At 40.5% G+C, this 13,048-nt stretch overlaps 1 protein-coding gene across 1 annotated transcript in view; it reads right to left on the reverse strand.

Moving 5' to 3' along the window:
- Window positions 1-13,048, reverse strand: part of COL6A6 (collagen type VI alpha 6 chain) — a 166,350-nt gene that overhangs the window by 77,489 nt on the left and 75,813 nt on the right. The window contains exons 14-20 of the mRNA XM_045037620.1: window positions 11,594-11,665; window positions 11,481-11,507; window positions 10,881-10,925; window positions 10,740-10,793; window positions 9,632-9,694; window positions 3,435-3,500; window positions 2,162-2,215 (exon numbers count right to left, since the gene is read on the reverse strand). Coding sequence (XP_044893555.1) covers window positions 2,162-2,215; window positions 3,435-3,500; window positions 9,632-9,694; window positions 10,740-10,793; window positions 10,881-10,925; window positions 11,481-11,507; window positions 11,594-11,665 — 381 coding nt within the window. The remainder of the gene's footprint in view (window positions 1-2,161; window positions 2,216-3,434; window positions 3,501-9,631; window positions 9,695-10,739; window positions 10,794-10,880; window positions 10,926-11,480; window positions 11,508-11,593; window positions 11,666-13,048) is intronic.

Consider the following 13,048-nt stretch of genomic DNA (forward strand, 5'->3'; position numbering starts at 1 on the left):
CTGTAGGTGCATTAACACAGCAGTAAAGTACTTTCTCAGCAACCAAATTCTGCACATTTTAAATGTAACTTCTATTTTCACTTCCATTTGCTCTGCCTGGCGAAGAAGAGGAGTGTGTTTTAAGCTACAAAAATATTTTCTTGATGAAGTATAATAGCTAGTTCTATGAACTTCTGCTCAAAAAATGCAATGCATAATAAATGTAATATATCAAACCAGTTTTTATTTGTGTTCGATAAATAGCACAAATAATTGAGAACGAAGGTGGAAGGAATTGGAGAAAGCTAGATAACTAAGAATGGAAAGGAAATGCTTCAAAAGAAAAAAGACAAGTCTAATTTAGAACCCAGTCTAGGCATTTAAGTGTATTTTATTGAAGTTATCTCTTCTTATTGGATAAAAATTTTCATTTATAATTTCTGGGCTCTTTCAAGAAGTCAGGCACAGAATTTTTTTTTAAAAAGTACTCACTGAGGGGCGCCTGGGTGGCGCAGTCGGTTAAGCGTCCGACTTCAGCCAGGTCACGATCTCGCGGTCCGTGGGTTCGAGCCCCGTGTCAGGCTCTGGGCTGATGGCTCAGAGCCTGGAGCCTGTTTCCGATTCTGTGTCTCCCTCTCTCTCTGCCCCTCCCCCGTTCATGCTCTGTCTCTCTCTGTCCCCAAAATAAATAAAAAACGTTGGAAAAAAAAAAGTACTCACTGAAAAAAATACAACCAAACAAAATAAGTAAAAAAGACCCCAAAATGTTAAGTCAGCAATTTCATTCTTAGTATTTAGATAGTATGGAAGTTCCTCAAAAAATTAAACTTAGAGCTACCTTATGATCCAGCAATTCCACTTCTGGGTATATATCCAAAGGAAATGAAAACACTAACCAAAAAAGATATCTGCATCCCTGAGTTCACCACATTACTTACAATAGCCAAGAAATGGAGGCAACCTAAGTGGTCCATTGATGGATACAGAAAATGTGGTATATATACAAAATGGAATCTTTTATTCAACCAAAAAAAAAAAAAAAAAAAAAAAAAGGAGAGTTGCCATTTGTGACAATATGGATGGACCCTGAAGGCATTATACTAGATGAAATAAGTTAGAGAAAGACAAATACCATATGGTCCTGGTAATATGTGGAGTCTTAAAAAAGCAAAAACAGAAAAAAACCCAAAAACCTCCAAAAACTTAACTCTTAGACACAGCGAACAGATTGGCAGTTGCCAGAATTAAGGGGTGGTGGGTGGATGAAATGGGTAAAGTGGTCAAAAGGTATAAACTTCTGTTTATAAATAAGTCATAGGGATATAATGTACAACATGGGGGACTGCAGTTAATAATACTGCATTGTATATTTGAAAGCCGCCAAGAGAGTACATCAATCTTAAAAGTTTTCAGCACAAGGAAAAACTGGTTAACACCATATGGTGATAAATGTTAACCAGACTTAAGGTAGTGATTATTTCACAACCACATATACATATCAAATCATGTTATACACCTGAAGCTAATAGGTTATATATTGGCTATATCTCAATTAATACTACATATATGTGTGTGTGTGTGTGTGTGTATACATATATACACACACACATATATACACATAAATATGCATATACATACACACACAGGTTTTAAAATTGAGCACAAATCAAAACCAGTTTAGCATACTGTATTTATTATGCATTGTATTTTTCTGAGAAGTTCATAGAGCTATTTTACTCCACCAAAGAAATATTTGTGTGGCTTGGAACACACATCTTTACAAGGCACAGAGTATGGAAGTAAAGACAGAGGACTTATGCCAGGACTCACTTTCCTAACGAGCCATAAAATTCAGCAGAGGAATAGAGTTTTGGACTTAAAATGACATCACTGGCACCCTCAGCTAGCAGAGTGAGTAGGCCAAACTTTCACCACCCTTCCCCTAGCGGGCTGCTTTCTCGCTCTCTGTGCCTCAGCCTTTTCTCCTGATTGGTAATTTTCCCCGCAGCCAGCACCTTCCTGCCTCAGCTTCGGGGGCTTTCCACAAGCGCTTTGCCAGCTCTGTTCTCAGAGGTTTCCCAAGTTTCCTCACGGTCATGCGCCCCACTACCCACAATCAGCCATTTTTATCACAGTATAGGCTACCGGAGCAGTGGGTCTCCTTGGCTAGAACGGCTCTTACTGTCTTTCTTCTGGAGCCTGGTGTTCCAGGGGGGCCTGGCCAGCCTCTTCTACCCTGTCAAATGAATAGACAGATGGGTTACAATAATTACACAGCCCTGACACACTTCTTCTTCAACATCAGCTTGTGCTCCAGGGAGGGTGGATGGGTACACACCAACTAGAGAGTTATCCTCCCTTTGGAGTGCTCCCACTGGTTATAAACCATACGTCTATGTGGGTAATGAGGAACGACAGGACAAAATGCTAATGCATGGCTTCGTCTGTTCATCACCACTGTATAACTTGTGTTTGGGGTACAAGTTATCGAGTATTTAAATCAAACGATCCTCACTGTGTTGCCACAGAGTGGCTAACTGAAGCATGCCATGTGTCAAGCTGGTTTGGATTTCTACCCTTGGACTTCGTGTTCTGTTTTGTCAACCTTTGTAGATTAACATCCTTAGGTGAAAAAAACCTCACAATACTCCCAAGTCTTCCCAAAAGAGATAATGAAGGAGAAATTATGAGTTTATAAGGAGATGTGGGAGACTTAACCTTTATCACTTAGTAAAAACGACAAATAGCATACGCTGGTTTATGATGTGGCAGGTTACATCATCAGTAGGCTGTTGATCCTAGTTTGTAGATGAGAAAATTGAGGTTTACACAAAGTGGCCCAAGGCCACAGAGCTGGTAAGGCACAGAGTATTGAAACAGGACCTGGGCCCCTCCCCCAAGTAAAGTTCTTTCCACTCTATCAGACTTCTCCTCCCAAGTGAAGTCACCAAGGGAACTTTCTCATCAAGAAGATCCAGAGAAACACATTTTTCAGATAATTATTTTTAAAAGTCTGAGAAACAAGGCAAGATGATCCAATTATGATCTCTGAGGTTTCATGAGATTAATCCCAAGAGACTTGTCTTGAGAGTATGGGCTGTATGGATCTACTAGATCTTTTCCTTTTTATCAGGAACTATGAATAATAGGATGTCTTCTTAGGGTATGTGGCTTCTGGACGCTGGGAAGGCTAACAACTCATTGATTAGTTCTTCCTATTAGCTAGCCCTACATTTTATGTTAGAGCTTAGATATTTGCATTCATAAACGAAGACCTCAAGGGTAGGGCTTGGTGAAGCCAATCACCCCAAATTCAGAAGAACAAGACTGCGTTTCTGGAGTCCTCGAGTAGCAGATAAGGAGGAGGAAAACATATTTCTTCTCCTAAAAATATTCTTTCTGTATCAAGTAGGTCACATCCTAACAAGGTTACTCTCAAATGCCCACATAATTACTTGTCTTCCACGTTCTCCTTTCAAGCCCTTGGGTCCTTCTATTGTGCTGTCAAATCCAGGGACTCCCTAAAAACCAGAAAATAGAACAATTTTGAATATTTCTCCTTAAAAATGTAACTATAACGTATTTACTCACTGCCCACTGCCTGCCCCCACCAAAAATTGACAAGAGAAGTCCAATCCATTTGAAAGCATCAACAGGAAAACATTACAAATGGCTTACACGTGATTTCTTTTCCTCCTGTGCTCTGCATTATCAGTAGAGAGTGGGGACCTAAGGTGAATGTGTGTGTGGGGAAGCCACAGCTCACCATAGAAGGCATAGCCAAGGGAAGCAAGGGTTACATGACTTTGTTTCTGACAATTCTCATCCTGGGTCTGGACATACCCCTTCTTGCTACTGCCCTCCTTTCTCTTAACTTTTGTTCTTCTTTCCTGGAGTTTATGTTAAGTCTATACTTGAGGGTTGGTAGATTTTTACTCTCCCTACTTTTGGGAGAAGGCAGACGTTTGTAATGGGTTCTACCACAAGAAAATAAGTACACCGGTGAACACTGAGGACTATACCTGCCACCCATTCCCTCTTTATCCTCTTGGATGCCTGGTAAGCCTTCTAGCCCCATATGGTCATTCCTACTTTTCCAATTTTCAGAAATTTCCAGAAAATTCTGGAATCTCACATTTTCCCCAGTATTTACACAAACATTACAGCAGGAACTCATTGAAAACAGGCAGATGTTGTGGGCTATTATCCTTAGCAGGCCAAACTGAAAGTTTTTCGTGGGTAGTTAGGACCACCAATAGAGCAGTATCACCATGGTGCTAGGATAATCAATTGAGCGAGTCAATTCAGTCAGTAAACTGAGAGGGGACAAGAATTATCCAGTCCTGCTGAGTGCCAGCTGTTGGGCTGTTTGGCTGATAGCAGCCCAGATTACCTTCATCAATCAATAAGTAATTTGAGATCACCAACAGGGAGGTGTCATTGTTCCAGATGCTTAGAAAGATTTTTAAACAGTCTATACACTCACAGAGTTTATAGGCTAAGAGAGCAAAGAAGATGAGTTTAGAATTTACTTTATAACTAGGATTACCAGAATTTATGTGAAAAATTACTTCTCTTCCCCACATACCAAAGCCAAAGATTGTATTCTACATTTTCTGTTTTATTTTTAAGTCTAAATATTTGTCTGTTAAATTCTCCAAGAGGAGTATAACTTAATTACAATATTAGAGAATTGTATTTTGGTGAAAATAGGAAAATAACGGTAATGTAAAATCCAAAATTTTATTCCATTGGATGTAACACAACTTATTGTGATCCAACTCCAAACTATTTAATTGAAGAGATGACATTTTAAAAGTCATACACTAGCACATTCTATAGAATAGAGCATCCTAGTTTGCATGTGGGCCCATTGTTTGGTCAGTCTGGCTAGATGATCTATCCATTGTTGTAAATGCAGTATTAAAGTCTCCTGCAATTACCACATTCTTATCAATAAGGTTGCTTATGTTTGTGACTGTTTTACATATTTGGGGCCTTCCGAATTCAGTGCATAGACATTTATAATTGTTAGCTCTTCCTGATGGATAGACCCTGTAATTATTATATAATGCCCTTCTTCATCTCTTGTTACAGCCTTTACTTTAAAGTCTAGTTTGTCTGATATAAGTATGGCTACTCCAGCTTTCTTTTGACTTCCAGTAGCATGATAGAGAGTTCTCCATCTCCTCACTTTCAATCTGAAGGTGTCCTCAGGTCTAAAATGAGTCTCTTGTAGACAGCAAATAGATGGGTCTTGTGTTTTTATCCATTCTGATACCCTGTTGTCTTTTGGTTGGAGCATTTAGTCCATTTATATTCAGTGTTATTATAGAAAGATATGGGTTTAGAGTGTGCTATCTGTAGGTTTCATGCTTGTAGTGGTGTTTCTGGTACTTTGTGGTCCTTGCAACATTTCATTCACAGAGTCCCCCTTAGGATCTCTTGTAGGGCTGGTTTAGTGGTGATGAATTCCTTCAGTTTTTGTTTGTTTGGGAAAACCTTGATCTCTCCTACTATTCTGGATGACAGATTTTCTGGATAAAGGATTCTTGGCTGCGTATTTTCCCTGTTCATCACATTGAAGATTTCCTGCCATTCCTTTCTCGCCTGCCAAGTTTCAATTGATAGGTCTGCTATTACCCTTATGTGTCTACCTTTGTATGTTAAGGCCCGTTTATCCCTAGCTGCTTTCCGAATTCTCTCTTTATCCCTGTATTTTGCCAGTTTCACTATGATATGTCATGCAGAAGATCGATTCAAGTTACGTCTGAAGGGAGTTCTCTGTGCCTCTTGGATTTCAATGCCTGTTTCCCTCCCCAGATCAGGGAAATTCTCAGCTATGATTTGTTCAAGTACAACTTCAGCCCCTCTCTCTCTCTCTTCTTCTTCTGGAATTCCTATGATATGGATATTGTTCCATTTGATTGCATCACTTAGTTCTCTATTTCTCCCCTCATACTCCTGGATTTTTTTTTCTCTTTTTCTCAGCTTCCTCTTTTTCCAAAATTTTATCTTCTAATTCACCCAATCTCCCCTCTGCCTCTTCAACCCGCACTGTGGCTGCCTCCATTTTATTTTGCACCTCATTTATAGCATTTTTTAATTCATCATGACTAGTTTTTAGTCCCTTGATCTCTGTAGCAATAGATTCTCTGCTGCCCTCTATGCTTTTTTCAAGCCCAGCAATTAATTTTATGACTATTATTCTAAATTCTTGTTCTGTTATATTGCTTAAATCGTTTTTGATCAATTCGTTTGAGGAGAAATCTTCCGTTTCATCATTTTGGCTAGTTTTCTGTCCCTTATGCGTTTTAAAAGCTTGTTGTGTGCTCTGAACCTCTTAGCAGCCATTGAAACCTCTGTTTACTCGTCTGACTTCCCTGTGTGAACACCTCCTCGTCCTCCAGGATTTTCAATGCCATCCTTCTCAAAGAACTCAAGAACTTATACACGCAGAAATTTAATTCTGAAATTAGTATTTGGGTATTTTCTAAATCTCAAGCTTTCAGCCCCAGCTTATGTGCTTCCCATCACTGGCTCAGCTCCTACCTCCACGCCTCCCTCCCTTTCGTTTTCATTTTCACTTCCAAGCAATGTGGGGAGAGGAGACAGCTGAAGATGCCAGTGGGCAGGTGCACCGCTGTGCCTTCTTCCACACCTCAACCTGGGCTCCACCGGGTCGCTCCCACTAAAAGAGTACAGCGCCCCAACCACTATACAGACCTACAAACCCCGTGAGGAGGGAGTGGGCGGAGCAGGCGTGGACCTACGTGTCACCCGCCTGGCAGCCACACCAACGTCCAAACGTCAGCTCCCCTGTTTGGTCAGTCCGAATATGAACTGTCCAGTCTGTCAATTTCTTCCTATGCAACTGGACCAAAGAGCGTCATCTAACACAAACTGATAAAACGTGGACTTCTAACAATGATATGCTTTAGAATGACGAACCTCACTAAACTGTAGCTGAAATGATCTAATTGAGTTTTCTCCCCAACATCACATGAGATTACATGAGATTTTCGAAAATGGGAAATTCCCAACAGACAAACTAGCTTTCATTTGATCAGCAGTTGACTGAATAGGCACAGATTGTAAGGAATTGGGGCCATTTGTATGTATTCTATGAATAATCTGATCATATGTGGATTCTACGTATCCAATCTTGCTCTCCAAATTTTCCTGAAATAGTAACCCACAAAAACCACATGTGAAAAATCTCAGAGTGTTGTCTTCGATTCAAGATTCCCAAGTGGCTAGGAAGAATTACCATGCATTAAAAAACTATCTAAAATTAGTATAGTGGCAAACAGCCTATCACAAAAGTTCCAGAGGGTTGAATTTTCAGCCATCTCTAAGTCAGTGAACATTAAAAACAAAAAACAAACAAAAAAACCTTTTACATTATTCAGTTTCTTTTGAAAGTCTTATATAATCAAACAGACAATTTAACAGTTAGGGGGGATTCTGACCAAAGTGAATGGCAATTTTATAGCAATATCCAAGTAAATTTTTGGGCATCATATATAGATGACTGAAAGGTCTTTGCATTTGAACTAGTATTTCTTATTTTTTTAATTTATGGATAGTTTTTGTTTTTGATTACATACTCTGAAGCTATTTCAAAACTCCCAGGTTATCAGGCTATTATCAGAAGACATCACTTAATCAACAATGTTGTCTTCATGTGTAAATTCCTCTGCTGTTTAAATAGTTATCTTCTATGTATACCATTTATATTTCTCAATATATTCTACTGAATTCTTTCTCTGATCGATCCATTGTCTTCAATAACTCCTCCCCCAGTATACAAAGTCCTGTGAGATTCCCAATTGCCCACATCCTTACCAGCACTTGGTGTTGTCAGTTTTTAAAAAGTTTAGCCATTCTGATGCGTGTGTACTATACCCACTATGGTACATTGCTGGTGGGAGTGTAAATTAGTATGAAATTTTTTGAAAACTGGCTTAAAAGGCTGAAGCTTATTATAGGCACATACGTTATCATCAGGCATTCTACTCCTGAAGTACAGACCCAGTGGAAATGAATATAAAAGCCAATCAAAAGGCAAGTACAAGAACATTCCTAAGAGTGCTATTTATAATAGGAAAAACCAGGAACAACTCAATTATCTATCGACAGTAGAATGGATAAATAAATTATGGTATATTCCCACACTGGATTACTATTCAGAAATGACACTGAATGAACTATTGTTGCCGGCAACAGCATGGATAAATCTCACAAGCATAAACTTGAGCAAAAGAATACAGAAACAAGGAGTGTATCCTATATAATTCCATTTACTTAAAGTTCAGGGACAGGTAAAACTATGTTTTAGGACACTGATTACCTTTGGGAGGGGCTGGTAATGAATGAAGTAGACATGTGGGGAGAGGGCTTTGGGGTTGCTGTACTGTTGTCCAATGTTCTATTTCTTTAGCTGGGTGCTGAATGCACAGATGCATTTACATTTATCAAGCTGTGCATTTATAATCTGTATACTTTTCTGATGTTATAGCTCAAAACTAAGTTCTAGAGATCCAATGCCCCACATAGTGATGATGGACAACAATACTGTATCATATGCTTCAAAGTTGCTAAAAGACTCGATCTTAAATGTTCTCATCACAAAGTTAGAAATGATAATTATTTGACATGATACAGGAATTAGCCAACCCCATGGTGGTAATCATATTGCAATATATAAATGTATCAAATCAATACCTTATGATACCTTAAATTTACACAGTGTTCCTTCCATGTCAATTATATCTCAATAAAAAGGCTTAATAAACATTTAAAAACAAACCTAAATCCTAATTCATTAAGGCTTTGGAGACTTATTTATGTGTGGGTGGGGCGATGAAAATCCTATAGTACTGACGTTCCCCTGGAGTTGGCGTATCCCCCACATTGGTGTGGGTTGTGCCTATTCAGCCAGGTTGTATCCGGGAGAGCAGGTACCTTTGGGTCATAGGTTTTGCTGAATACAGTCTTAGCTGGCTTGGAGTCAAGAAAATTAAGCTCATACTCTCAATTGAGAGAGACTGCTGAAGAACGGAAGAGGAGAGATGGCTTTGTTACTTCCATTCTGACCCTATTTTGAGGTATTCAGAAGAAAATAATGGAGGGTATTGAAGTTCCCTGATGGCTCTGAAGCACAACAATTCTGAATACGTGGTCTCAAAAAAAAATGCATGCACAAATGATGGGCAGGGTCTTCTCACTGTCCATGTTCATCCCACAGATAGCACAAGGAACTGCTTTTAAAGTTCTACAACAGTTGTACCTGTGATGATTTAAACTCAAGACTGTTGCTGTATCTTTTTTTTTTTTTTTAATTTTTTTTTTCAACCTTTATTTATTTTTGGGACAGAGAGAGACAGAGCATGAACGGGGGTGGGGCAGAGAGAGAGGGAGACACAGAATCGGAAACAGGTTCCAGGCTCCGAGCCATCAGCCCAGAGCCCGACGCGGGGCTCGAACTCACAGAACGCGAGATTGTGACCTGGCTGAAGTCGGACGCTTAACCGACTGCGCCACCCAGGCGCCCCTGTTGCTGTATCTTAAAGTGGGTCTCTCTCCTTATCAGAAGCTGATGGGAACTAAGCCCTGTTTAGCTCACAGCCCACACAACCCCGACACTTACAGGGTCTCCTCGCTGGCCCTTTGCGCCTCGGTCACCAGAAACCCCTCGCTGTCCCGGGCTTCCCTAAAGATAATGCAAATCAGAAGAAGGATAAGACGAGACTTTTTAATAACACTAGTAAGAACAAAGAGCTTCCCCTCTCCCTGATTTGAATAACTAAATACCTTTCTCCTAAAGCTTTTTCTAAACCGGACAGAGGGACAACCCAAAATAGTTTCAGGCATCATATAAATAATTTAAGAGTGACCTCAATTATTTACCACAGTAATGAAGTCTGTGTCCCAGACACATTTGTTGTCTTGTTTAGTTTTTACAGCTACTTTATAAACTAGGTATTGTTTATATCTTTCTTGTAATGAAACAGCTGAGATTCAGAGAGATTATCCATTTCCCCCAAGGTGGTTCTATCAACTAGAAACTGGGGTTCCGACTCAACTGTTCACACCCTGAAGACAGATAAAGAAGATGATGGAAGTATGGCAGCTGTTGGTGTCTGTTCTAGATGGGAATGAGTGGCACACATTTTCAATGTGCTACTCCGCACCACAGATTCTTGTCAACACCCTGTTACCATTCTTGGTGTGGCAGCTGTTTTTCATCATGGTCCCAATTCATCACTCCTCTCTGTATCTATGCTCTTTGCCATGGAACTCTGCAATGCTTTCCAACTGTGGTAGGGCAAGAGTCCCCACCCCTGAGTTTGGCCATGACTTCATCTGAGTTCCAAGTCTAGGCCTCAAGAGAACTTGTGTGTTTCTCCTTGTTCCCTTGTGCACCTGCCATGGCCACAGAAAGGTTACGGCCAACAGAGCCAGGCAGCGCTCTCTGGCCCCAGGAGGAGGATCAGAGACATGAGGAACAAAGCCCCCAGCAAGCCCATAGACACACAAACCAAGGGCAGCCATGCTCAGCCTAGACCAGTGATCTAGGCTGTGAACCTCAGACACATGGGAAATAATTTACTGTTGCACGCAACTGAGGTTTGGTGATTGTCAGAAAGCAATTTTGTGGCACTAACTGCCTGATACACTTAGGGTAGCGGTTCTACTCTGTTAGTCACACCTTTCATTGCCAGGACAGTTTGCTGTTCTCTTTATTGAATCCTTACCTGGGATCCTTCATCACCCTTTTCTCCTTTTTCTCCAGGAAGACCACTTTCACCCTAAAACAGAAGGATAAACTCAGATTTCTGTCTTCTTAATGAGAAATAGCTCAGAAGGGTCTTTATGAGACACAGAGAAAGCTCTACCTGTTCTCCATTTAATCCACCAATTCCACTTTCTCCGACCTCTCCCTGAAAACACAGATGTGATCAGAAGAGTATGTTACATTTATGTGGAAACAAATCTGAAAGTCTAGTTTTGTCTTTCATATACAGCCTGGTCCTGAGCAATAACAAAGATTACCGAGTAATAGAAACTGTGAACAGGGGCACCTGGGTGGCTCAGTAGGTTGAGCATCCAACTCTTGATGACGGCTCAGGTCATAATCTCACATTCGTTGGCTCGAGCCCCAGGGTGGGCCTCCACACTGGGCGTGGGGTCTGCATGGAATTCCCTCTCTCCCTTTCTCTCTGCCCCTCCCCCACTGGCATGTGAGCTGGCTCTCTCTCTCAAAATCAATAAATAAACTTTAAAAAAAATTAAAAAAAAAGAAACAAACTTTGAGTGAACAAATAATACGCATTGCCTGCAATAAAAGACGGGAATAGACCGAATCAAATGGCTGGCAATAAAAAAGGAAGATCAAAGGAAATTTCATTTGTATAATCTACTGGTCAGTAGTCTCGAAAATAAAAATATTTCTAGATACCAGGTGGGCAGATAAATGGATATGTTTGGTACCATACCTCCTGTCCATTTAGTCCCCTGTTTCCCTGAAAATAGAAAGGGCAGTAGTGGTTAGTGTAGGAGAATGGAATTCATGTTAGGAAGACTTCACAATAGCTCATGCAACCCTTACCTTCGGACCTTTGGCGCCATAGCATCCCTTAGTACCTTGCTCCCCGACTGGTCCACTGGCTCCTCTTTCTCCCTGAGAAAGACCACATACCTAGATAAGCTTTTCCTATTGTAATCTGGATTCTGTCTTAGAAATTTTTACAAGTTTTGTGTTGGAAAAAAATGTGTAACTGCTCATGGTTTACAGTCCAGAATTCATGCTTATTAAAGCTGAGCATGTAAGACAATCAGAACTACTCTGACGACAGCCCTTTGCTTTGGGTCCCACCTGGATACTGCCCTGGGTGGGGTGGTATCTAAATAAAACAGACATACAAACAACTGGCAGCTAAAATGTATTCTCAAAATTTCAGGAGATATTCCAGGAACAGATAATGAAGAATCAGTGAGGTATCAGAGGAAGATGCGCTGGGTATGACCTAAGCAAGATCTAAGCATGATTTCTAGTCCAAAATCTATCTTTTTCTTTCTTTCACCAAATATGATTCCTGCAATGCTTGTCTTGGTAATCCCACTCGTCTGTGAGGTCTTGTGAGTGGAAATGAGAGGTCGTCCCCTGCTTCTCTCTCACCAGGTCACCAAATTCCATACATTCAACATGCCTAACATATCCACTTATACTGCCCCCCAACTAAGATTAGGACTCCTCTGTCTTGCACCTACTACTGCAAGACTTCTACCTGTAACCCCTGCCTTACTAGCATCTATAACATTGTCTGGGTGTGCTTTCTAAAGCCACGCCCCCTCCATTTTTACTCCTGGGCTTAATATAATTCAATGACTGCTCATCAACTAAAAGATACCATCCAAATCTTCTGCAGGATATTCAAGACTCCCAAAAATATGGGTCTTGCTTGCCACCTAACCTCCTCTCACCGTGTCCTGGGTTCCAGCCATGCTGGCCATGTGCCATTCTACACAGATTCGATTCTGACTCAGTTACATGCCTTTGAACACATTGTTATCTCTCCAATAACATGTTCTTCCCCACATGCTTTGCCTGAAGAAGTATCTGTTTGTCCTTCAGATGTCTGCCTAAGCATTACCTCTAGCTTGCAGCCTTCCCCTCCCAAGATTCAACGGTTACCAAAGCTGTTATGGATTTGTTCTGCCATGCTTTGTCACAATGCACCTCATTATACCTTTAGTATAGTCCTTGTGTATAACAACTGGAAACACAATGGTCTCATTTGCCTTTCCACTAGTCTGAAGTTACCGGAGATAGGAATCATTTTTTCTTTTCTTTATTTATTTCTAGGGTCTAGCACTGTGCCTGAAGCATGGTAGAATTCCTTTGTATATATTTGTTAAATGAATAAATGAATGGATAAGTTCATTCATGAGTGCGGTCTTTGATAAATAATGTGACAAATGGTAAGATGCTCAACAGATCATTGTTAAATGAATGCATGGATGGAAGGAAGGAAGAAAGGGATGGTTAGATGGATGGATGCAA

The sequence above is a fragment of the Felis catus genome, chromosome C2, assembly GCF_018350175.1.
Source record: "Felis catus isolate Fca126 chromosome C2, F.catus_Fca126_mat1.0, whole genome shotgun sequence".
NCBI classification, from domain to species: domain Eukaryota; kingdom Metazoa; phylum Chordata; class Mammalia; order Carnivora; family Felidae; genus Felis; species Felis catus.